We start from the raw sequence: 26,367 nt of genomic DNA on the forward strand, positions 1-26,367 counted from the left end.
ATGCTGATAGAACTCCCACGTTTGTAATTTAAGTTGTCAATATCACTCACGTAACACAAACACAACACCGCACCAAATAAGTAATATGCAAAAGATTAATCTTGGACAACCTCACCCCACTACACGTCCCATGACAAATGATCTTTCAACCTTTTTCCCATTAATGAACAGAAATAATACACATTCCGCAGAGAGAGTATACTTTTCAGCGTTCAACTTTGCCATTAAGCTGCTGTTCCAGTGCAATTAATAATTAATAGAGTAGTAAAGCAAATTCGTGTCGGCATTGATTAATTAATGTTGTTATGTGACCATCCACCTTCACTCTTGCCTCAAAGTGGGTATGTGAACTGTTTAGTAAGGAAACTGTAATTGCAAGTCAGGCAAAAAAAAAAAAAAAAAAAAAAAAAAAAAAAGAAGAGAAAAAGAAAGAGGGGCCAAACATTTGACTTTGTCTCAACCCAAAATGATCTTTCCTCTCCTCTCCTCTCCTAGCTACCATATATATATATATGTGTGTGTGTGTGTGTGTGTGTGTGTGAGCTCTATATATTTTGATCATACAGTATGGTGAATGTGTTTGAGTTTGTGTTTGTAAAGAGAGGATAAGGGGCCCGGATCGGAGGAGATATTTGGAACATACATATATACAGATATATCCATATGCATATGCATATCGTGGAGATATGAATAAATAATAGTACATTGATAAATCATAGGTTGCTTTGCCTTGAATCCTACTCAACAAACACCACATAAAAATAACCTGCAAGCTTGATTGCTTCCTTTCCTTTTGATTGTTGTCCTCATCATTCTGTTTTTGGAATTGGAGGGCTATATTGCTGCTTCTTGGTCCTGCCCTTGGTTCTTGTGTACAGGGCAGGGCGTGATCTTTTCTATGCTTATGGGGACGCCCAAGGGCTTAAGAGGAAGGGTACCCCTGTCCCTGCTGGCCCTCGTAACCTGCGCCCTGGCCTTTCTGGTGCTCCTGCTCACCGAGAGAATCAGTTACCTGTCTTCCGGCAGCATTTTCAGGTTCAAGACGTCCTGCACCAGAACAAGGAGGCCGGCCAACACTGCTGCTGTTAGAGGTAGAGGTAGAGGTAGAAATGCGAGCATCAGCAGCGACGCGACAGATGACCGGTTCCTGTTTGATCCGGAGGAGTGCACGCTTGATCAGGGAAAATGGGTGTTCAATGGGTCCATGAAGCCGCCGTACACAGACAGGACGTGCCCGTACCTGGACAGGCAGGTTTCCTGCGTCAAGAATGGGAAGGTGGACTTGGAGTACCAGAAGTGGGAATGGCGGCCGGACGACTGCATGCTGCCCAGGTGAGTGAGTGGGAACAGGAGGGAGAGGGAGAGGGAGCCTCATCATTCATTTATTCATGTATATGATTGATTAATACTTGTTCTCTTCTCTGAGAATTGAACGAATGGCTGACTGACTGATCCATCCATGTCCATCCATCCATACGGGCTAGTCCAGATTTGATCCCAAGAAAGCTCTGCAATCGATACAGGGGAAGAGGCTGATGTTCGTGGGAGACTCGCTGCAGAGGGGGCAGTGGCAGTCCTTCGTGTGCCTTGTGGAATCTGTAATCCCAAGCGAGCACAAGTCCATGAAACGAGGGCGCATGCATACGGTCTTCACAGCCAAGGTGTGCCTGCCTGCCTGCCTCAATTCGCTGCATCATTAATAATTACATTATTATAATTAGTTGATGGGATGGATGGTGGTCATTTGATCACTCACACTTCAGGAGTACAACGCAAGCATCGAGTTCTACTGGGCGCCCTTCCTGGTGGAGTCCAACTCGGACGTGCGCATCATAGCCGACCCCAAGAAGAGAATCCTCAAGGTGGACTCGGTTGCCAAGCACGCCCTGCACTGGACGGGGGTCGACATCCTCGTCTTCAATACGTACGTCTGGTGGATGAGTGGCCTCAGAATCAAGTCGCTGTGAGTCCCCCCCCCCCCCCCCCCCCCCCCTCTCTCTACTCCATTGCTTGCTTAATAGTGAGTGAGTGAGTGAGTGAATGAATGAATGAATGAATGTATGAGAATGAGTGAATCAAGGAATCATCATCATCATCATCAATAATTCATTCATCGTCATCGTTATCATCAATAATTCGTTCATCGCAGGTGGGGGTCGTTCGCCAACGGGGCACAGGGATATCAAGAACTAGAGGCGGCGGTGTCGTACACCCTGGGGCTCAAGACGTGGGCCAACTGGATCGACTCAAACATCGAGGCGAGCAGGACGAGGGTGTTCTTCACCACCATGTCGCCCACGCACCAGAGGAGCGCCGACTGGGGCAACGAGAGAGGGATCAAGTGCTTCAACGAGTCGAAGCCCATCGCCCGGAAGTGGCACTGGGGGACGGGCTCCGACCGCAGGATCATGGGCGCGGTGCGGAGCGTGCTGTCCCGGATGGCCACCCCGGTCACCCTCCTCAACATAACCCAGCTCTCCGAGTACCGGGTCGACGCCCACTCCTCGATCTACACCGAATCCGGGGGCAGGCTGCTCACCCCCGAGGAGAAGCTGGACCCGCTGCGCTACGCCGACTGCATCCACTGGTGCATCCCCGGCGTCCCCGACACCTGGAACCGCATGCTTTATGCGCATCTCTTGCACCCCCCCAAACCCATTTTACCCAATCATCCGATCAGGAACTCCAATGCAACCGAAACGAATCGAAATGACACGAAACTCGATTGAATGATGATTGACTGATTGGCGCGGTGCAGCTTAGCTTACTTTAGCTTAGCTTGCTCTGTTACTTCCATCTACCAATTACTTGCTGCTACTGCACCGATAACCAAAATCCGTCTCATGCATTCTTTGTATTGATTAGATAGACAGGTGGACAAATAGAAATAGGTAGATGGATACGGCATTGTAACGGTATCCCTTTCATTGACGCGCGCGCGCTCTCTCTTTCTCTACTCTCCTATAATATGCCTACGAAATGCTTTTTTGTTTTGTTTTTTTGATCTAATGTTGTTGTATTCCTAATGATCCCAAATACTACGAGATATTCTTTGTAATATATACAATTCCTGCCTTATGTTTTGCAGGTAGGTAGTTTCTATATGCGGCCCAACATCTATGTTGAGAAATGGCCCAGCCCATCCCAGCCCAGCCCTATAAATATGTACTATACTAAAGTCTAAACGCGCCCGTCCGACCCAAGTGCCTGCCTCGCCTGTCGATCTTCGGCCGCCATTGAAGAATCTGGCACAAGGGCTTCTTAACCTCTTTCTGTGATCGTCGCTGCTTCATCTTATTTTTACGCTTTCCATTCTTCTCAATTTCTTAGCCTACGGTTTCAACAAATGGCCGCTGGTGGGAATTTCATTCATCGAGTTATCTCTTACGTCGCTAATGAGCTGATTGTGAATGGGCTTGCCAACAGGTGAGGCGATGCGATCTAAACTTGATTCCTTTTCTGCATGTACCATTTTTATTTGTTTATTTCTTTTATAAACAAATTCACTTTCGGATTTGTTGTTGACCGAAGGATGTGAATTAGGATAATTTGACATGTCTAGGGCAACTGCCGATGATAACTTTCGTAGTCTTGTAATGATTGTGGAGATGATCGCTATCTTTCTATCAAAGTTTCTGTTCCTTTTAAAGAAATAATAATAATAAAAAATCGGAAGGGGCTTCCTCTTCGTTCAAGAAATTGCGGTGCCGGTTTCGACTTTTGTTTTTACCAGGGTATTTGTTTCCTGACTTTGTCACGGGCAACTAACAGTGTTTTGGGTGGAATTGCCCTATACAACGTGACGACCCCTGATGCATTCATTTTGGTGTTGGGGATCGTGCACTTTATTGCAATTTTATTTATGTTTATATATTTGATCCCTGCTTCTTTCAGTCCCAAATTCCAGAGGTTTGCAGTGAGGACTTCGAAGAAGATGGAAGAAATTTCTGATCTTGGTACATCAAAGGAGTCCTGAACATTAGTTGATTAATTTATTATTTTTCTGGCTTTGATAATGTTATGGTCTGTGATTGCAGCTGCTGAGAAGAAAAAAGAAATAGCAGAGCAAATAAAGGATGCATCCAAGAACTTCGAGGTTTTTTTTTTTTTTTTTTTAATCTAATTAGAAACAGAGCGTGTTATGAATTATGATGATACTTATGTACGTGTGTGTGCATGGTTGCAGTCATTCAAGAAGCAGTGAAGTGTTGTTGATCAATTGCGGGAAGGGATGAGCTGATAGATTGGATCCAAAGTGATTCCAGAGATGATAAATTAACACTGCACAAATATGAGTATGATAATACTTTAGTTATAATGCCTGTGTGTGGTTTTGGATTGGATTGGAGAGGATGACATTGTCCATTACCCAACTGAAACCTTGAGATTCCTCCTCCCATCCTATGATTTCTCATTCCGTCTTAGTAATTTTCCTTTTCCACAGTCACCTTCGATCCTAGAGTCTTGTCTTGTATTTTTTATGAAGGAAGGAAGTTGTTGAACTTTTATTGTATTAGATCATATAGCCAAACTTCTCTCTTCTTTATTCCATTGTATTCAATGGACAAATATGTGACATATTTAGTTCATTTGTTGCCAAATGGATCGATTAATTGGTTACTCCTCATTGTTGTTGCATTTGCTCTCATGATTTTCAAATTTATTCTGTTGGGTAGGGAGAGATTTGGCACGTCGTGTATGGTTTTCGGATTAGATTAGATAGTGATAGCTCACTCAATCCTTGGAACTGGGAAATGTCATACTCTCACTAATTTTGTCTGCTTAATGTGTGTGGTTACGTATATAAATAAAAGTAGGAGCGTTTTCTCAGGGGGAGAGATGAGGCACAGCACAGCACAGCAGTAGATGAGATGATAAAAAGAACATTTTCTTTTACTGGCGGGCAGTAGCATGTAAAGCAGCAGTATCATCTAACTAACTAATTAATGCAGCATGCACCAACAGGTCGCATGCCTCTCGGGAGGATGGCCTCTCGGCTGGTGCAGTTTTTGTGCAGAGCAATGCTATTTCAAGCACTCGGACCATAGCCTTCTTACCACCACCAGCAGCAGCAGCAGTTCCTTCATCGCGTAATGGTCTCAACATGGGGTCGATGAGCTCCTCCACCTCCTCGGCTTGCATCTCCAGGCGTGACTCCACCCATCTGACCATGTCCATGCCCATGTCCCCCCTGAATCTCCCATCTGTAGGCATCCTTCCTGTCACCAGCTCCATCAAAACGATGCCCATGCTGTAAACATCGCTTCTATCGGTGGCCTTCATGGAGTAGGCATATTCTACATCATCAATTAATCAAACAGGAAAAGACTCATGTAAGTAAAGTGAGAGCCAGGCCAATCAGGATCAGGCACCAGCACTAGTTTCTTTTCTTTCACGAGAGTGAAGGCAAGACATGGCCATACCTGGTGCAATATAGCCGTAGGAGCCTGCAAACCACATGTTGGACTCGGTGTCTAAGGAGTCGGTGAGGGGTTTGGCTAGCCCGAAATCGCCCAGATGCGCCTCCATGTTGGCGTCCAACAGGACGTTGCTGGACTTGACATCCCTGTGAAGTATCTTTGGCACACAATCATGGTGAAGATACTCCAGCCCCTGGGCCAATCCCACAGCTATCTTCAATCTCTCCTCCCACCTCAGAATCCTCTTCCCTTGCCCTTGCCCGTGCAGCCAATCCCACACGCTTCCGTTCTCCATGTACTCGTAAACCAACAGATTGGAGCCCGCCACCCCTCTGTTGTCGCTGCAGTACCCCAACAGTCTCACCAGATGCCTGTGTCTAATCCTGCCCAACGTCTTCACCTCTCTTGCAAAGCTTTTGTCCAACAAGAAATCGTCCCTCCTCGCCACACTCTTGATTGCCACCGTTTGTCCGCTATACATTTCAGCCCTGTATACTGTTCCGGAGCCACCTGACCCAATTATGAACTCCTCGCCCAGATTGTTTGTGGCCTTCATGATGTCAATCCACTTCAACTCCTTACGCTTGGCCGCATTGGCAAACAGTAACCTCCTTTGTGCTTGGGAAGACGACCTTGAAGAACAAGCGGAAGGAAGAGGAGAAGAAGAAGAAGAAGAGTATGCGCACCCCCTCATATAGCCCTCTCGCCTGCGTTTAAAGAAAATGGCAGCTGCAAGCAACAGCACAATGACCGCAAATGTGGCTGATAGCGCTGATATTACAACCACCAGTGATTCACTGAGGCTGGACCGCCGATCATCACCAGACCTCATGCCTTTGCAGCTCTTCAGTGGCTGGCCTCCGCAGAGATCCGAATTCCCTTCAAATGCAGCGGCCGGCCAGCGCGCTGCAGGTAGCTTGTCCAATTTTCCCTGAAGCCGATTGAAAGAGAGGTTCAGCCTTCCTAAACTGCTCATTTCACTGATTTGTGGGGGGATTTCACCACCTAGTTCGTTGTGGGAGAGATCCAGTGCTTCCAGCTTGGACAGTTTGCCAATAGACGACGGGATGCTTCCGGAGATGTTATTGTAGCTAAAATCAAGGATGCTTTGCAAGTTCTGGAGCTGGGCGATCTCAGGGGGAATCTGTCCCGAGAAACAGTTCCGTGACAGCCGTAGTTCGTAGAGCTTTCCCAGCTGCCCGATGGCAGGAGGAATTGGACCAGAGAATCTATTGCTGTCAAGATCCAGGACGTTGAGCGCCACGAGCTTACTGACATCCGCAGGTAGGGCGCCACTAAGGGAGTTTCCACTGAGAGACAGGACCAGTAGGCTCGAGCAATTGAACAGTTCATGAGGAAGAGATCCGGACAGGCGGTTGGCCGAGAGCTTGAGCTCTCCCAGCAGAGGAAGACCTCCGATCCAAGGGGGGATCGTCCCAGACAAAAGGTTATGATAAAGATCAAGATGAGTCAATCTCTTGCACGCAGACAGCTGAACTGGTATATTCCCCGTTAAAGAATTGCCGGAGAGGTCGAGGAGTGATAGATATTGGAGTAAACCCAGCGCCCGGGGGATTTCCCCGGTAAACCGGTTATTTCCGAGCCTTAACCTTTCCAGCGCAGGTGAATTGCCAATTTGAGGGGGAATGTCTCGTTCAAATAAGTTGCCGGTGACATCAAATGAAAGCAGCTTATGGGAACTGCAGAGCGGAGCAATGCTCCCAGTCAGGTTGTTATGCGACAGATTCACCCTCGTCAAGTTTGCAAGATTAGTAAGATCTTCAGGGAGGCTGCCTCGGAGGGAATTGTTGTACAACATAAGCTGTTCCAGCGACCAAAGACGCCCGAAGGTTTCAGGAATGCTGCCGGCCAACCGGTTGTCCGCTAAATCAAGTATAGTCAGTAGACGGCAGTTGCCCAAGCTGGCCGGAATCTCACCAGAAAGATCATTCTGCCTGAGGTGAAGGAAGTTCAGCTGCCCCAGCATTCCGAGGGTGATTGGGATCCGGCCTGCGAATTTATTTCCATAGAAATCAGCCATCTGCAAGCTGGAGCAATTGCCAATCTCTGCGGGGATCTCTCCTGAGAGCTGGTTGTCGTAGATGTACAGGATCTGAAGATTGCCAAGCATCCCCATTTCTTTGGGTAGGCTACCCCGAAAGTTGTTTTGGTACAGCGCCAGAGTCCGCAAATTGGTTAGGTTTGCTATTGAGGGAGAAATGGCGCCGGACAGTGTGTTGTTGTTAAGCAGCAGGTCCGTCAGTTGGGACAGCTCATAAAGCTCCAACGGGATGGGCCCGTCGAGTGTATTGTTGGACAAATCAAGTTGCTCGAGCGACCTGCAGTTCCGCACTTGTGTTGGAATGCGGCCAGAAAGCTGATTCTGTGCCAGCATCACATGCTCCAAACTGGTGGTATTGGAACATATATCCCCGGGTACGGCGCCTGAGAGGTTGTTGTCTGAAAGTACGAGGTAGACCAGCTGGCTCAGGCCTCCCAACGATCCCGGAATTTCTCCGGTGAGCTCGTTGCCAGACAAGTCCAGGTTCTGAAGATTGGTCAAGTTTGCCAAGGAGCTGGGAATGGGGCCCTGGAGCTGATTGCCGAGGAGATTCAGATATTGTAGCCGGCTCATCGCACCAAGCTGGTCGGGGATCTCCCCTGACAGAGTATTGTTGGCAAGATTCAGTAGCTGCAGATTGACGAGACGGCCGAGCTCCGGAGGGATGGATCCGTTGAGCTGATTGAGGGCGGCCGTGAAGACGAGGAGGCCGGAGCAGTTGGAGAGCTCGGGGGGGATGGGGCCCTCCAGCTGGTTCTGCTGCAAAATCAAGCTCTGGAGCCGGGACAGGCGGCCGAGCTGAGGCGGAATGGGGCCGGTGAGGCGGGAGGAGGCGAGGCCGAGGGTGACGAGGTTGGGGAGGGTGGTGCCGAAGGAAGGGGGGATGGGGCCGGTGAGGTCATTGTCGCCGATCCGGAGGACGCGGAGGCGAGGGAGATGGAGGGGGGGGATGGGGCCGGAGAGTTGGTTGGAGAAGAGGAGGAGGGATTCCAAGGAGGAGAGGTTGGAGAGAGCAGGTGGGATGGGGCCGGAGAGGCGGTTGTTGGAGAGGTCGAGGTGGAGCAGGTGGGGGAGGAGGGCGAGGGCGGGTGAGATGGAGCCGGCGATGGCAGAGGCGGAGAGGTTGAGGAGTAGGGGGGGGTGCTGGCCCTGGCCCTGGCAAGAGATGCCCGGCCAGGAGCAGAAGTTGGGGTTGGCGAGGGACCAGGGTTGCAGAACGTTGAGGGGGTCTTGAACGAAGGACTTTTTGACCTCCAAGAGGACTTGAAGCGTGGTGGCGTCAGGGGGTTGATGCTGCTGCTGCTGCTGCTGCTGGCATGACATGGAGGGGAGGAGAGCAAGGAGGAGGAGGAGGAGTGCTGCTCTAGCAGCTTCCGCAACCATTGCAGTTGCAGGACTAGTGTTTAGTTTCAGCAGCATAAGGGAAGGGAAGGGAACAAAGGATGATGATGGAGGAGGGGTGGTACGTATCCCCCTCTGTCTGTCTGTCTCTTTATCTTAGCAGAGACTGTGGTGACTGGTGAGTTGAGGGCAGGAGGAGGGTGGTGTTGATTTTGGAGTTGGGTTCATGTATGTATTGTATGTATGTATGTATGGGTATGCGATTAATAGCTCTGCCCTGCCCAGTCAGGAATGGAACGAAAGCAGTTGGTTGGTTGGTTATGAAGGAAGAAGGGGGCGAAGAGAAGAGAAGAGAATGGCGATGGATGATGTGGATTGATTGCAAGAAGGGGGCAGGGCAGGGCAGAGTTTAGTGCATCTGTGTGTGTGCCTGGGGGATGGGATACAGAGCAGAGCAGAGATGAAGAATCGCTCAAAGCATCTCATCATCATTATCTACATGTCTATATCATCATTAGCAGCAGCATTGCTGCATTTGTATTTGTTATTTGTTTACCTACGGCAGTCAATAGTAGAAATAATAGCGCAATACTACCCACTCCAGATTTGATTATGTATGTCCGTGGGGAGGGAAGGTATAAATGGAAATGCAACCGCTCACTTTCAAATTCTTAGAGAGAGAGAGAGAGAGAGCGGATTAAGTGGGCAGTGGCAATATTATAGTATAATTAGTGGAATAATAGAAGAGCAACAATAATAGTACTACTACAGTAGTAGTTATAGTTGTTGTGGTGGTGGAGCAAGGAAGCAATGTAAACAAGTTTGAACGAAACCACCATGTAGCTCCAGTTCCGACACCAATGCAATACAAAATCCAAATACATTCCTCTCTCTTCTCTTTTACTTCAACAAGTAGTAATGCTGCTGCTGCTATATAAGTTGAGTTTGCATGTATGTATGGATGTATGAAGGAATTATATAATATAATGCTAGTTGTTGAGACAGACAGGGCAGTATTTGTGTGTCAGTGAAGTTTATGGTGGTTGGTTCCACAATCGGTGCCAATTAATGCTCTCCTTCCTTCCTTACTTCGCTCATCCCTAGCCAGCCAGCCCGCCCTCACCCCTTTGCCTTCCCATCTCTTTCCTTCCAAATAATAAGTACAATACTCATCATCCCATCCATTAATAATTACTGCTATCTACTTGCCCAAGCTCCCCTGTTCCTGTTCCTACCTTCTACTCGTACATGCATACATATTTGAACAATTCTAACTCACATAATACAATATTATTATTATTATTATTAGCTTAGATTACATAATGCAATATTATTATTATTATTATTATTATTAATTTAATAGTTTTAAATATATATATACTACCTTTGTAATAAAAAAAATAAAAAATAAAAAATATTTTCAATGTTACAAAAAAGGTAAATGACACTTACAATGTATTAAAAAAAAAGCATAGAAAATTTGTACATATTTCTTTTATTGATTTTTTTTTTTTTATTTTATCACTGTGCCTTTCTTTTTTTCACTCGCTCACCGCCCGTCCTGTGCTGTCCCCACCGCAAAAACCCTAAATCTATTACTCATCATCGTCGCCGATCATGGCCGCACCAATCCTGCGCAACGCCCGCCTCCGTCAAATCTACAACTCCCTCCTCCGACTCCATTCTTCCACGTTTCCATCTCTCCCTCCCCGCTGCTGCAACTCAATCCCTACCTCCGACCCTAACCCCCTATTCAAATTATTATTATTGCCCTCTTCTTTACCTATCACTCATCGGGCCGCCTTCTGCACTACTCCTTCCCACCACCCTGCTGCCAATCATTCCTCAAACTCAACTGTGAGTCACGCCGCCCATGGGGACAAGAATTACGGTGCTGGTGGTGCCGGTGCTGGATCGCAGGAATCATCTCAACAAGGAAAGCCTGTTCGAGGAGGGGTATATCTTCGTTTCTTTCCTATTTCCTTTTTTAATATATCTGGCATCGATGCCTCTTTCCTTTTTTCCAAGTTTAGAGCTACCAATTTCGTTTGTTTTCAACGCTCGGAATTGGTAGTGGAATAACACCCAAAATCACTCTCTTTATTTTTCAATAATATTGAATATACTAGTTCGTTCTAACATTAAAAAGTTGTGTTTTTTTGTAAACGGTCGAATGTTCTGGTGGTAGCCGGTTTCATGGATGAGCTTCTTTTTGCTTCTTTGTACTGGAGCAGGACTGGTCTACTACTACGACAGGGAAAAGAGGCGCCGCATTGAAGGTTATATGACTATTTTAGTTCGATGTTTGTTTAGTTTTATTTTTCTGTGTGAAAATTTGATGTTATGAATTCAGAGATGTTTATTTATTCCGATGTTTCCTCCTCCACATTCTATTGCATCTCATTCCTTACAGGGTAGAATGACTGAAAGGTTAGCTCCAATTACGCGGCTATAAAACCTACACGCAAGTGCTTGTCTTGTTATCATGTCTAGAAAATATAATTTTATGATGGGGAGGTTTTACAATCCATGTAAATAATTTGTGTTGATTCAGCCAGTGCAGTTTGCATGCTCATGCGGTCCATAGAAAACCTGTGATGGGGAACCATGCTTAATTTTGGGTACACTGATTTGGATTTCTAGAGCCTTTCTCTATTTCAGCACTGGGGTTGTTTGTGTAAGAGTCCACGTACAACTATTTCGAGACCTTCCTTTAGACTAGTTCAATGTGGTGCCTATATAGTTCCTGCGGTGCTGTAGTTTTTATTTTTTCCGTTTGCGTGATAGAAGCTCAGCAGTGATGTATTGCAGGAATCAGTAGGTCTTCGAATGTGGTAAAACAAGGCCCGGCTGTTGGAAAGGCTGCAATTGGCGGCCCATTTGATCTCATCGACCATAATGGGAAACCGGTCTCTGATAAAGACTTCTTGGGGAAATGGACATTAATTTATTTTGGCTTCACTCACTGCCCTGATATATGTCCTGATGAGCTGCAGAAGCTTGCATCCGCAATTGATAAAATAAGTGAGTTTGATTGAGTAATATTTCCAGGTTGTAATGTAGTGGGTAGTGTTTTGTGTTGCATAATACTTGTTTATTCCTTTTGCCCTTTTAACATGAGCTTACTAGATTGTTTTTTTTGCACTCTCAACAATTGCCAGAGGAGAAGTCTAAGCTTGAAGTGGTTCCAGTCTTTATTTCAGTTGACCCAGAAAGAGATACAGTTGAACACGTTCGAGAATATGTCAGAGGTGAATCTTGAATTGAGACCTAAGTGAACTATAGGACAGACAAAAGACTGAACTCCTCTCCTCTCCTCTCCTTTTGGTGACTGCGCTGCTCTGCTAACCCCGATGTGTGCTCTATGATGTAGAATTCCATCCCAAGCTCATCGGCCTCACAGGCTCCCCAGAACAAGTCAAGAATGCTGCACGTGCATACCGTGTTTACTATATGAAGACTGAAGATGAAGGTTCTGATTATCTTGTGGATCATTCTATAGTTATGTAAGCTCTCTGTTGGTAACAATAATCACACACTTAGATGAGTAAGAGTAGTCGGTCTCTCTTACCAGCAAGCAATGCAACGCAGGTATTTAATGGATCCAAAAATGGAGTTTGTGAAGTTCTTCGGGAAGAATGTGGATGTGGTGGAGCTTGCTGATGGAGTAATTCAAGAGATGAAGATGCACATGGACAAGGACAAGGACAAGGTGGGAGCGTAAAGGAGCTTCAAGTATATATAGCATTGAAGATCACAAACCTATTTTTAATCTCTTGCAAATCAGCAACCATTTTTGAGAGTGTAAAGCAGCGTGGCATTCATGCAAAGTATCGGGGACAGACCTTACATACCAACAATCAATAATTGCAACGTAACAGTAAAGCCTATTTCATAAGAAGCCCTTGGTTGAATATGTGAAAAATGTATTGTAGTTTGTTTTTGGTTTTGGTTGATATTGTTTACAGATGGTTTGATCGACCAATGAACGAATTCTGATGAACTGACGCCGTCCAATTTGACTTGAGCTTAATTCTCGAAGGAAGGCCAATTAGTGGTGATTCATATATCTAAATTAATAACCTAAATATTAGATCAGAGAGGAGCGTTGGTTTCTATTATCATTGATGAAATTAGAAAATTTGTTATAACAAAGAAGTTGGTTGAAAGATTGTAGAGAGCTGCCAGAGAATACTTTTTGAGAAGGGAAGGAGGATAAAGAGCGAAGAAGAGGAGTGGATATAACATAGCAAAAAACATCTGTGCTCCGAAGAAAAAGGTAGGAGTGATTTTAGAGAAAAATCTCTATACAATCGCGAGGAAGAATAAAATATCTGAGAGTTCTATGAATTGAGAAGGTTAGGCTAGGAAATTTTGTGAGGTTGCGTGGGGATTTCTGAGGGCAAAATAATTTTAGATTTGCAACTTTTGTAAGTTGATTCCGATTTTAAATGAGATAGTCATGCTTGGGTTAGAACTCTCAAATGTAGGTCATTGGTGATAGAATTGAGTTATTAATTTTGTGTATTTTGTTTTTGTTGCTTACAGAGTTTGCATGTTGTTTGATCGTCTCATGAACATTTGTGTAAATTTACTTTCATTCGTGTTTGTGTTGTTTGATCATTACTGCTATTATTTGTTTGTTGTTTGGTTTTGAGATAATTTAGTGTCAACAATTAGTATCAGAGTTTCATTTTTAACATATTACAGAAGAGTGATCCAAAGTTATGTAAAAAAAAAAAAAAAACCAAATAGTCTAATCCGAAAATCTTCGCAAAATCTTGATTCGAAGAACAACTAGATTTCTAGTCTAAATAGCAACTGAACAGCTGACTGACAATTTACACAAAAAAGCATGCAACAACTATGAGGAAGGATAAATAATTGCACTTACACCACAAGACAATGAGGATGTCACAAAAAATGATGACAACAACATCGTCGAGATGAATATAGAGGAGTTGAGTGAAGCTTATCAAGAAATGGTTTATGAACAGAAAATATTGATTTCAAGAATGAATACCCTAAGGCTGTCTGGGAAGATTGGAAACAAAAAATGACTTGTTGATTGATGAATATACAAAACTAAAAGTTGTGAATGGTGAGCTGTGTGCTGAGCATGAGAAAACCTTTGACGAGGTTGCTTATATAAGGAAGAAAATTGAAGAACTTGAATCTGAAAGTAAGAAACTCACTGAAATTAATGATGAACTTGCAACATACAATAAGAGATTGACTCAAGTCAGATGAAAAACAGGAAATGATTAGGCTATTGAAAGGAAAATCCAAGCTTGTCGAAGTATTATTGATTGGAAAACCTCATGAAAAATATAACGGAATTGGCTATCATTATGGAGCCTTGAGTTTTCAGACTGTTTTTGTCAAAGGTGGCATGTTGGAGGGGTCGGAGAAAGCGATGCTAAATCAAAAATTTTAAAAAAAAATCAGAAAGCAGAAAAACATTAGACGAACCGGAAGTCTTCTAGACAATCCACTGATTGCACGTACCGCTGGCGAACAAGACATAATGCAAATCAACGTGCCCAAATTATACGTAATATACTCAAGGCAAAACAGATAAAATGGCCATTGGAAGAGCTCAAACGGAGAAAAAAGAAAAGATGTGAGTGGAGGCCAAATGTTTCATCAAATCTCCATAATGTTACACAATATATGGAAATATCTAATGGAGATTTTTCCAACTCACAGGTAGATGCTACTGATGTCATTCAGGCCATTGATGAGTTATTTTCCAATCATATTGAAATAAAATCTGGTGTAAGGATGAGGTCTACCATTGATGAATATCACTCTATAAATGCTATTGTTGACAATCCCAATAGCAGAAGAATCATAAGAGGTAAATGCATCAATTCTTACGAAGACAATTGACTGATTTATTTTACCTAAAAAGTGATTTCAAAGAAAATGGAAGAGGCATTGGATGAAGAATAGCAAAATCAGTCATCACGATTCAAGCACAATCACGTTTAGAGGTTGTTCGGACGAGCGTAAGACAGTTCAAATGAAAGAGATGCAAAATTATTTTCTTCTTTCCCTTAGCTCTAGTCAAGGTTAAATGATGATTACAACCTTTTTGGTAAATCGTTTGCCATTATCTTTATTTAGTTAGATAATGGATTGATGAATTGGATGGATTGCTTGCTTGTGTGCATTACCCATTGTTGCTGATTGTGATGCCTAATCTGAATTGCATGGATTAACGAGGAGTTCCTTATAATTTTGAACGGCAATCAAAAGAGAATAAGCAATCTTCAGTCCCTATAACGACGGATAAAGAATTTTTGTTTAATGTTTCCCAAATGAGGAAAAGAATAATACTTGCATATTGCTCTTAGGAAAAAGAATTGTTAATTTGTGGTGATGCTTGCTGAATTTTAGACCTTTTATATGGTTCGGTAAACATCAACAAAAAAATAACGAGATTGTTAAAAAATAGATTATAATTTGTATTAAATTTTGATTGATATTGTTTACAAATAATCTAATCAACAAACGAAATCTATAGACAAATGCGACCCAATTTGATTTGAGCTCAATTCTTGAAGGAGACCCAATTTAAGGTAATCCATATCTCTTAAATATCATAACAGAGAAAAGTGTTAGGTCCCCATTATCGTTGATGAAATCAAAAAATTTATAATGAATTCTAATAATGCTCGAATAGAGAAGCAAGGAGTTCGTTGAAAGGTTTGTTGAAAGCTGACAGAAAATGTAAAGGAAGTGAGAGAAAACAAAGATAATTAACCAAGAAGAGGAATGAATATAAAAAATAAAAAATCTATGCTCCAGCATAAAATTTGATGTATATCATTGATGACCTAACTATTTTTGTTACTACAAACTCAACATACTATTTGATTGTCTCATTAACGGTGGATAAATCTACTTGCATCTATATTTGTGTTGTCTGATCATTAATGTTGTTTGTTTGTTGTTTGTTGTTTTGTTTTAAGCAAATTTGGGGCTAACGGAATAAATAATATCTTCTTCGATGCATATGACAGACAAATTTGTGCTAATTCCATGACAGTAAGGCCGTTTTATTTATATGCACTTGTACATAAATATATATATATATATATGTATGTCTTCATTTCACCGCCCTAGTATACACTGACCACAGGTAAGTGTTGGTTCCTGCTTATCTTCGATTCAAAATTCCCCGACAACAACCAAAACATCACCAAAGCCAAGCTCGTTCACCACTCTCCATATCCAGTCCCAAAATTGGCCCCTCCTCCCTCCTCCCAAGTAGCATTAGTAGTTCCTGCAATTATATCCCCCATCCCACAATGAAGACATCATATTCAAAGAAGCAAAGCAGCTCAACAAATCTTAATTCACTAATGCATTGATTACCTCTCAGGGCATGCCAGTGCGCAGACTGGATATTAGCCAGCCAGCCAGCCAGCCATGTCATCAAGGGTCAATGAACTTTGGAAAGTTTGCCTTTCCCAAGTACACCTGCTGCATTTCCTCTTTCCATATCTGAAGCAATAAACACAAGTATAATCTGTCAAAGGTGCAATGCTAGACTTGATTGAGAGAATAATATTCCTCACACACCATATCACGAAATTCAAGCCTTATATGAGGCACATTTGTCTTGTGAATGTCATTTCCATCTGGTCCATGTCTGAAGTATTCCTTACCAATCCAGTGAGACTGCAGACAATTGTAGCCACATCAACCAAATCAAAAGGGAAACTTGGAAAATAATAGTAACAAGAGAGTTTCTTAACCAAGGATGCATTTGTATCAAATGACCAGCTTAACCAACAATGGGACAGATACACTCATGTTTGGGTGCAAATACTGCTGCATACAGGGTATAATAGCTTTAAGTACCCAAGTTAGTAATGGCAATTACCAAAAACAAATGTAGAAGGACCACATGATAATCAATGCCAACCAAAAAAAACCCTACGATGTATGAACATTTACCAATTATACACAACCACCTAATTTCAAGTTCATCTGAACAAAGCAGCTAGACCACAAAAAATAAACAGGGGGGGGGGGGGGGGGAGGGTGGTGACTACTTAATTTTTGGCATCTATCTGTCTAAGTTTGACCTGAATACGAATTCAGAATCAAGATGTTTCTTGTTCAATATGAATTTACGCAAGGTGATTTGTGTCAATATCAAAATGAAGATAACTCCTAAGAGATAATGCATACCTTTAGTGCATGAGAAAAACCAGACTGATACACTGAGTTGCGAGCAATCTCGCATAGATCACATGCACTTAGCTTCCACACCTAACAAAATGAGCAGATGATCCATAAATATTACAGTAATCCAAGTATACAAAGCAAAGATACCAAGATTAGAGATAAACTAACTGAAGCAGCAATGCTGTATTCCTCCACAAGGGGCTCTTTGGTCAAGTGAATTTGTAACGGATCATCAGTTGAAAGCGAAACATTGAGACCACGAAGGAAAAACATAGGAAACGGATTGCGATGGTAGTCCAAGAACAATGAGTTGTTGCTCAGGGGAGACATGGCCAGACCAATCTAAATTTACCAGTCAGTTCAGACACATTAGGAACCACAGGTTAACCAAAAAATAGCTATCTGAACCTTCTTCTGCTTGCCTGAGCTAGGTAGTATAGATACTGAAGAACAGGAGATTTTCTAAGATTGATTCCATGAGCAATGTTATGAGATGTGAGAAATGTTGCCGCCAGATGGTCTATGTCACCAGCCTAAACAGGTAACAAATTTAAAATTTTATACAGCCCACACAAGAAAGCCCAAATAAATAAATAAATAATAATAATAATAATAAATCGAAGAACAAAACTCCATTATGCACCTCGCCTGAATGGGGCCGGAACTTAATAGTTGTCATGCCCTTTGACTCGCGGAGCTGAAATGTACAACACAGTTTAACATTTATATTTTAGCTAGCCAGAAACTAGATGATGAAATATAAATCAAGTATGCAACTATGCAGTCCTTTATCACAAGGGCACTAGAGTTCCTCTCTACAACTAGTATAAATAATTGCCCCACATCATAGGTGGGCCATGAGAGAAGTATGCTATAATGTTAGAATATTGTGCACGAACAATTGACCATCTCAAAGTGGGTATTATATTCTCTCTACTACCCCAAAATCACGATAATAAGGGTTACCCATTAACAACCACCTTGGAAAAATACTAAAATGAATGACTGAAGGTTTAAACAATGTATTATTTTGTTTCCAGAAGAATCCCTACGCTAATGCTGAAATTTACAGACTAATTTATGTGATGCATACCTTATTAAGAGTGTAGAGGTTGGCATAGCAATAGTATGCATAGTATGAAAATGCAGGATTGAAAATATTGGTCCACTGAGAAGGTGTAGGCATGTGTTTCGTAGGTCGTCTTTCAGGCTTACTCTCGTCATCAACAAGGTCTAGTCCAACAACCTTCAGGCCAAAGAACCAACAGATGTTCAAATAAGTTCAAGGTGATAACATTAGAAGAAAAGTTTTATCTGAAAACTACACAATAAATAATCGATTAATTTCAGTAGTTTTGTGCACATATATTATAACTGATTAACATGGTTCAAGGCCAAAAAAAATGGCTAAAAAGTAAATACTAACCAAGGTAAAGAACGAATTAAATGATCAAAGAGGAAGTACCATGGAAGGGTTCAATCAGTCGGGGGGGGGGGGGGGGGGACTGCTGATAATCAAAACTTTGCACAAGGACTTTACAACTAACTGATTGTTGCACATGAAAATGTTAAAATAAAGATGGAAGTATACAAACCTGCTTTAGGAACACATGCAACTGTGGATGTGAATCAGGATCAACAGTAACCTCAAACAGTGGCAAAAAGATGTTGTCAAGGATGTTCTGAAACGAGGTCACAATTCCCATTTCCTTGTACACATTGTAAAGTCTTGGAAGCTAGAAGATAGAACTTCCACAATGAGAATATTGGCATGCACATTTTCATCCATAAAAATAGTGTATGGTAAAACAGAGGCAAAAGAATGGAGTTTCGAGAAGGAATTCTGTCAACAAATTAGACGCAATCATGCTTATTTGAATGCTAGAGAACTTCCAATTTTCTAAACCTAAATAGTTTTTCCAACAATTAGTTAAGTTAGACCATGTTTGCATATAATCCATTTTATCTATAAATCATTTCAAGTCCCAAAACTCCTGAATCAATTATTCATAAAACAAAATAAAATAACGTTCCAATTTCTATGGCTCAAGAGACTCATCAATCTGATATGTATGTAAGCCTAAAGGAAAATTGAGTTCCACTCTTACTAAAACAATCACTCAGACACAAAATCAAATTACACCTAACAACCTTTTTTTTTTGGTTCTTCAAAGTGATAAGATGCAGATAGTGCCTGTTGAAGAATGAGCCAGCAACTCATAGGCAGTGGCTTGGTTAAGGGAACACACTGGAGCCTATTTCAATGGGAACTTGATGAGTTGGACCATCAAATTTGCAAATTGTAGGGAACTTTACACCAGTCACCAGATAAACTTGTGATGTTTCAAGATTTCCTTCTCACATCTCATAATCATAAACTCTCACACCAAGAATGGACTATCTGGTTGTTAAACATATAGAGGTCATTAATCATGATACTGGAGAATCTGATCTAAGTTGATAAAACCTCCACTCTCAACCAGCAATATGTTCAATAGCTAACATCAAGTTGATCAGGTAACTTGATCAGGTTTGTTTATGATAATAATTCCAAGAAAGCAACATTCTGTTGATTATATATAGCAACATCAGGTCACACTACATTCCTTGAGGCATATGAACAAGTGTTTTTAAGAGGTCAGCGTTCGTTGATATAGTAAATGGAATATTTATGTTGGTTGCTTTTACCTGGATCAGCCAGACAACATTCTCACTATATAGGTCATTGTTTACTATCCAACTTGCCAGCTGGTCCCATTCGCTCATTTTCCTGCCGTATATTGATATTCGATATTCAGCCATCTGCACGAGAGAGGGGGAGAGAGAGAGAGAGAGATGTCTCAGAAGCTAAATTTGGAACATTAAACACAAGAATTATAGCAAAACTGCAACAAGATTCTACCTACAGCATGTAATTATCTATATGCCATAATAGAACTTCTGATATTTCAAATTAATTACAGCGTAGATCGCCATTCTGATAATATATATTGAAATTTCACTTCTGGAATATTAAGAGCTATATTTTTGAAATACAATTGTTATCACAATCATCTAAAGGTTACATACAAAACCAATGAAGTACAAAACACAAAGTAGTTGAAACAAAAATAACATGAAATGACGAAAAAGATAACTTGGTAATTAACAGGACATAGCAATAGCATAACTCAAAACCACAAGTAACTTTTAAGTGACTGCCACCATCTGCACATAAAATTAAGTTATAAAGAAGTAACATGCATGGATACACATGCTTAAGAATCTAACAACATATAAATACACAAAACAGATTACTAGAACCATACTTGATATTTACTTGCAGCTAAATCCGAAAAAACTTGCTTGGTCAATTCAGCAAGGAAGCGACCTATAAAAATAAGAAGTTAAACAAAAGTACATAAGAATAAAATATTCAATCATATGTAAACTGGAATAAGAAACATGATGAAACAGTTCAACAACTTTATAGGAAAAATATTAGTGATGGTGGGAAATTTAAGTGGCTGGCAAATTGCATATTGCATCTTTCCTTGTAACCATTTTCTATACTGCTTTGTAGAACATAAAAAACTGTACCCTGTATGAGATTATCCTGCTTCAGAAAGATCTCTCTCAGTCTACTCTGACCACAGGGATTATACTTTAAATTAAATTTGTCAAAGCGATGGAAGGTGCTTTTGTCAGCATGAACATCCAATAGGTCCACATTTAGATCATACCTGTCAATTTGTTTCCAAACAGAAATAAATTTTATTCAGCACAAAATTATATTGCATAGCTGCTCATGAATATATCAAAAAAATTAATGGCCTAGAATGCTGTATTTTTACCCAGTTAAATCCAAGCTTTCAAACACCTCTTTCAATGTCAAATATGTTCCATCTCGGAATATGACAACCTGAAAACAAATAAATGAATCTTCATTTCATCAGAATTCAGCATACAATCAACAATCACTCCAATATCAGTTATAAAACACTAGCCTATAATAAAATCCCTAATCTTATGTAGTAAAGTTGATCACATGAAAACATGAGTAAAAAATGAAAAAAAAAAAAAAAATGTGTTACCTCATCCGGTTCCTTCCTCAACTTTGATTTTATAAATCTTAATAGATGTTTCTGGTTCATGCAAGCAGAATGGTGAACATGGGTGTCAACTTTTCTAACGTTATAAAAATCTCGATGTGGTGCACTTTTCTGTGCCAGGAACTCCCTGTCCGCATTAAGCATCAGATGTAGGTTGAATTTCTGGGGGAATAAGGTTAAAGAGATATTAGATAACTCTGTTATTTCAAACTGAATGAATCAAAATCCATTGTTTTTGAACAAAGTGATGTGTCAACCTGTTCTAAAAGAACAAGCCTGTGATGGCACAGAGTTCGGATATTTCCAGCTGCTATAACCTTAAGGATATGATGCAGATCGGTGAAAAAGGCAGTTGCATCAGCAACAGGAAAAAGTTTCTCTGTTGCTGGGGAAAAGAAAAGGGAGCGCATTAGCAAGAGAAATATACATGTTGGAAATGAACCTCTTAGGTAAGAATAAATCAAAATAATAGCATCTTACAATCTCTGTTTTCATAAACATGAACAACTCCATCTTCCATTCGAAAATAGTGCTGCAGGATTTACAAGTAAAAGATCAATTAGCAATTCATTTCATAAGGACACTGAAATGATAAACTTAGTTACTCATGATATATACATTAGACTTCCCCTCTGGAATATGATCAAATGGGTTCTGTATGGGCTTTGGAGTGCTCGGATCAGATATGATTTCTTTCTCCCAAGGAGTAACAGCCTCGCGAAAAATGTAACGTTTCCTCATTTCTAGGCAACCTTGTAGTGTGAGATATACCTCCACTTCATCTGGAGACGGTATTTCTAACACCAGGCATGGAAAAAAAAAAGTCTCAAAATAACAACATGACCAATCAACACTTTAAGAATAGAAAGTGAATACAATAATATCAGATACCAATGCCATAAGCAAAAAGAAGAGATAAGTGTATTATCAGAAGCTAAAGATTCCCCTTCAAGCAATATCAGCAATAACTTAAACAAGACAATCAACAGCTGAAATTTGTATGAGAAGGGCAGCAAACAATACCTCTGGGGGAAATATTCAGTCGTACAAATGTCTCTTGCTCAGGCTCTTTCCTCAAAATATCAGCAGCGACAGGATCAGGTTGAACACCATGCAGGTCACCAGACACACTGTGAGAGCGAATCATATTTGTTGCAGTCATGGCTATTGGTTCTCCTGTTGCAGTGACATGATCTGGTCCATTCTGAATGATATATTTACCGTAGGAATCCAATCAAACTATAGAAAACATTCAAACAATCTGAGGAAGCATAAACCTCACCAATAACAAACAGCAAAAAGTATCAACAATTTACTTGATGAAACATGTGGGCTTCAGTAAGGCATTACTTTGGTGTATGGGAAGATTCACATTTTTTTTTTTTTCTTAAAATTTGTGGTTTGTGGTTGGGTTTTTGCAAAAAATGGATATAGTATTTGGTGTAGAAAATAGTATATTAGGCTGGAACAGATTTACTGTTTCAACATAAGATTTAGTATAGAAATGCACCAAATTTAGCGCAGTTCGATGTAGATTGTTTTAAGTAGTCATCATTTTCACTCACTGCATCTCCATTTGTGCAAAGATAAGTATTGTCCAGCTTGGTGGTTTCGGTAATATTATCTTCCTCATCTGAACCTTCTACACTTTCAAATGCACTTGCACTAGCAACAGGCGATTTAGGCGAGGTTGGCCGAATAAGATGTCCTGATCTGACTGATGAGCTCAAATTGCTCGATTTTCCTGAAACAAAACAATTACAAGATATTGGCAGTGGGATCTTGTCAACGGAATAAATCAACCTTCTATAACTTTCGCTGGAAAACCATTCAGAAAATTTATCCACGGACATGCTTGAATTGAGTATTAAGATATAAAAACTCTAATGCTTTGTAATCCACAAATCAAGCTTATCATTAAATATTGCCTAATGCCACAACTTGATTTAGCTTTTTAGGTGCTCTGATGTCCAAAGTGACAAATAGATACCTTAAAGATATCCAAAGAAACTATGTGGCAGTAGTTAATATATAATTTATACACAAAATTAATACTAATATGGCTATGACAGGTAAGAAAAGGTAGGTGGATAAGGTAGCTTAATGTTACAATTAAATTATCAATAAAAATATATATATTATAATGGAACTCCATAAAAAATTTTATTTTGCTATTTCTTGCAGCAACGAGAGGCTTCTAAAGAAGGAGCAGATGTATTTGTGCAAACTATAAATGAATCATTTAGTAAGTTAAAAAAGATGATTTTATATATGTCAATTATAGCTAGAAGCTACACCATTTCATAATCTTCAAGTAGAAGGTCCAAGTCGCTTTAGATCACTTTGACTGCCCACAAGAGCTTTAGCAACCGGTGGGATTAGAGCTGACCAATATCAGTCCTTTTTATTACGTAAGCTTTCCCTTTAGGTGAAATATGTTATAAAAGCAATTAGTAAATAGCAAAATCTGGAAACTTTCAACTAGAGGAAAATCACATTGCTTCCTGGAAGAATCACAAGCATACGACACATTTGCATCGAACAGTTGGAATACGTAATCTAACAATATATTTTATCAATTGTCATAAGTTTCCCATACTATTCCAACTTCCAATGTGTTAATACCAGAATGTTGTAATGACGAAACTACTATGATCTCAATTCACTGTAATTTATGAATACCGACAATGACACGAAGAAACAAACAAACAAAGTCCTTACTTTTCATGGTCCAAGAGTATGTGTTGCCCATAAAATATCAAGGAATTTTAAACTCATTAGCTTTCTGGTAATACAAAAGCTTTGTGCAATTCCCAACAAAGGCAGGTACGAGATTATATAGTTACAGGCAAATTATAGCTGCCAGAGGGCTATATTGTATATGGTAGAACAAGAATGAAGACTTTAGCGAACTGATTTTATGGCTACAATCAGATATAGAACTGATAACATAATTCATGGCCGCACTTCAAGTCTTCAATCGATGCCAATGAAGGCAAATTCACCTATACAATGTATACTTCTCAATGTGTCAACATATAGTACCACACAAAGGCAACCGTTGGAAGTGATGAATACCATTTCTGGGGATCACAAGTTGAACCAGTTGCCAAAAAATAAGCCTTTTTCAATTTCCAGACTGATCTGGCATTTCTTTTTAAAAGCATCGTATCAATCAAACCATCATCTACGTTCCATTCTCCAAGTACAAATAAAGTAAATTTACAAACAGTAAAGTTGCTTGATCAAAAAGGCAAGAAAGAAAAGAGAAACTGGGCTCGGCGTATGAATACCTTCGAGGAGGGTGTGAAGTCTAGGCAAACCAGCCGGAATGGCATCGAGATTTACAGACCCGTTACTCCTTTCGTCGAGCTCCCCGCCGGCGGAGAAAGTGGTGACGTCGGGTAAAGATGCCGAACCGCGACGGTAGTAGGCGGCGTTGTTTCCCCGGGTTCGCCTGCGATTAGGGTAATGCTTAAGGTGATCGAGCGCGTCGGCGGATTCCTCGGCAGGGGCTGCATCATCGCGGTCCCTCTCGATGGCCTTGGCGAATTCAAGGAGCTGGTTTAGGGTTTTCCTGTGCATAAAGTAAGCAGAGACGGCGACAAAGGAGGCCCCAAAGAGGGCGGCCAAGGCCAGTTGCAAAGAATAAGCATCCATATATGATAGGGAGGGGAGCGTGCCGGTGGTGTATGCTTAGTCTTGGTCAGTCGGGGAATATATCTGTGTGTGTGTGACTGTGAGGTGAGCGGCCGGGGATTGGGAGGAAATCCCTACTGCCCAGCACGAGGAAAGGAGCAGTGAGCGGGGCAGCCCAGCGACGACCCAAATCCAATTATTACTTCTGGCGGCGGTGGTGGAGGAAGACGAATGTAGTAGGGTTGATTGTGTATCCGTTTTTGCAGAAGAGAGTGAATGAGAAGGGAAGGAGGGAGGGAAGAAAGGGACGAAGGGAGGCGGTATTTATAGACAACACAGCACAGCACAGCACAGCAGGAGAGTGAGAGAACATGCGGCGGCCAGGCCACAGCCCACAGGCGTCCTCGATGGATCATTACCATGATCATGGCCATTTTTACCATAAATAAATACATACATAATATGATTGTACACCCTAACGTTTATGCACGCCATCACCATGGAATAAAGAAAGATAAAATAATATAAAATAATAGCGGATAAAGAATGATTCCAGTAATAAGAATAAGAACAACAATACAATAGGAGAATCATGAGCATATTAATCATTTAATGAGCTAATTAGATAGATTTACAAACTCACTCTTCTGATTACTAATTAGTAAAGTCGAGAGTAGAAAATAGGCTTTTTCTGTTTTTTTTACTCAACAAATCTTGAAATTTTGTTACTATATTTTTTTAAAACACTCTCATCTAAACAAAAACCAGTTATATGTAAATATATGTATGTATAATTGAATACTATTAATGTGCTCCTCGTTGTAGATGAAGTTGTTGGCTGGGGCTGGGAGGAGAAGCATATTCAGGAGGAGTTGTTGAAGAATATCTTCTTAATTATCCATTAATGATCTATTCTTGTTCTCGAATGCACGGCTCCGGATGATCCAGGCAGGATAGGATCATAAGATTTTGATCTAATGGAATAAATTAAGGAGAAATAGGAAAAAACAAAAAAGAGAATGACAGAAATCATTTGGCTTGAAGGGTACTCAATTTACGACTAATTAGTTTTAAGTTGGAATCTCGGATTTCCGTATATCACAACGATCGTGCCTTAATTGAGTATTGATCCTATATAAATTTTTGAGATTATGGGAGTATTGAATATCCCACGTTAGATATAATCTCAGGATTCTCTTATATTGGGATTCCCCTATCTTATAAGGGTGAAAGACTATTCTACTTACCAGCAATTGATTTTAAGTTGAAACTTCGGATTTCATCTTTAACATAAAGACAAAAATCATTTGGCTTGTTGACGTTGGATGTTGCTAGCACTCCCTCCCTCGTCCCAAACAACTGTTACTAATAGAGAGAGAAATATATATATTTATTTTTTTTTATTTGAATGATACGATAAAATAAAGCTAAGTGTATATTTATATATATATAATTAATTATTACCAAATTTTAAAATATTGCAGTGAATTTAAGATAAAAAAAAATATATATATCTTAAATAGTATCTGGGAACATTAATTATATGAAGTATAATTATATTAACTAGTTAGATCTCTGTTGTTTCCCATTAATTATTACTTAACAGAATAAA

At 40.9% G+C, this 26,367-nt stretch overlaps 5 protein-coding genes across 7 annotated transcripts; 3 read left to right on the forward strand and 2 right to left on the reverse strand.

The window, feature by feature from the left end:
• The first annotated feature begins 559 nt into the window (after positions 1–559).
• Positions 560–2,931, forward strand: LOC127239652 (protein trichome birefringence-like 3). The gene is made up of 4 exons (XM_051257897.1): positions 560–1,332; positions 1,490–1,661; positions 1,764–1,963; positions 2,150–2,931. The coding sequence occupies exons 1-4, from the start codon at positions 899–901 to the stop codon at positions 2,727–2,729; spliced, it is 1,386 nt and encodes a 461-aa protein (XP_051113854.1). The 5' UTR covers positions 560–898; the 3' UTR covers positions 2,730–2,931.
• A 241-nt stretch (positions 2,932–3,172) lies between these two features.
• LOC127239653 (uncharacterized) lies at positions 3,173–4,627 on the forward strand. The gene is made up of 4 exons (XM_051257898.1): positions 3,173–3,426; positions 3,895–3,956; positions 4,038–4,096; positions 4,187–4,627. The coding sequence occupies exons 1-4, from the start codon at positions 3,347–3,349 to the stop codon at positions 4,202–4,204; spliced, it is 219 nt and encodes a 72-aa protein (XP_051113855.1). The 5' UTR covers positions 3,173–3,346; the 3' UTR covers positions 4,205–4,627.
• A 177-nt stretch (positions 4,628–4,804) lies between these two features.
• On the reverse strand, positions 4,805–8,987 carry LOC127239651 (LRR receptor-like serine/threonine-protein kinase GSO1). Its single transcript, XM_051257896.1, has 2 exons — positions 5,424–8,987; positions 4,805–5,297 (listed from the first exon to the last, which is right to left on the reverse strand). The coding sequence occupies exons 1-2, from the start codon at positions 8,899–8,901 to the stop codon at positions 4,936–4,938; spliced, it is 3,840 nt and encodes a 1,279-aa protein (XP_051113853.1). The 5' UTR covers positions 8,902–8,987; the 3' UTR covers positions 4,805–4,935.
• A 1,367-nt stretch (positions 8,988–10,354) lies between these two features.
• On the forward strand, positions 10,355–12,856 carry LOC127239918 (protein SCO1 homolog 1, mitochondrial). Of its 3 annotated transcripts, none has more exons than XM_051258302.1 (6): positions 10,355–10,779; positions 11,012–11,102; positions 11,635–11,847; positions 11,985–12,074; positions 12,197–12,295; positions 12,415–12,553. In XM_051258302.1, the coding sequence occupies exons 1-6, from the start codon at positions 10,441–10,443 to the stop codon at positions 12,420–12,422; spliced, it is 840 nt and encodes a 279-aa protein (XP_051114259.1). In that variant the 5' UTR covers positions 10,355–10,440; the 3' UTR covers positions 12,423–12,553. The 3 variants fall into 3 exon arrangements, with proteins under 3 accessions (XP_051114259.1, XP_051114258.1, XP_051114257.1); XM_051258301.1 differs by having other exon boundaries at positions 12,197–12,324; positions 12,415–12,538; XM_051258300.1 differs by having other exon boundaries at positions 10,356–10,779; positions 12,197–12,329; positions 12,415–12,856.
• Positions 12,857–15,812: 2,956 nt separating this feature from the next.
• Positions 15,813–25,143, reverse strand: LOC127239758 (AMP deaminase). The gene is made up of 20 exons (XM_051258060.1): positions 24,410–25,143; positions 22,682–22,860; positions 22,140–22,320; positions 21,735–21,913; positions 21,597–21,648; positions 21,374–21,501; positions 21,099–21,278; positions 20,859–20,926; positions 20,605–20,747; positions 20,334–20,395; positions 19,714–19,827; positions 18,621–18,761; positions 18,119–18,271; positions 17,669–17,722; positions 17,448–17,558; positions 17,194–17,367; positions 17,029–17,109; positions 16,414–16,512; positions 16,207–16,335; positions 15,813–16,114 (listed from the first exon to the last, which is right to left on the reverse strand). Exons 1-19 carry the CDS (start codon positions 24,774–24,776, stop codon positions 16,267–16,269), a joined length of 2,535 nt encoding a protein of 844 aa, XP_051114017.1. The 5' UTR covers positions 24,777–25,143; the 3' UTR covers positions 15,813–16,114; positions 16,207–16,266.
• Between the last annotated feature and the right edge of the window lie 1,224 nt (positions 25,144–26,367).

This window comes from Andrographis paniculata, unplaced genomic scaffold (genome assembly GCF_009805555.1).
Source record: "Andrographis paniculata isolate CXL003 unplaced genomic scaffold, ASM980555v1 Contig78END, whole genome shotgun sequence".
In the NCBI taxonomy this organism is placed as follows: Eukaryota; Viridiplantae; Streptophyta; class Magnoliopsida; order Lamiales; family Acanthaceae; genus Andrographis; species Andrographis paniculata.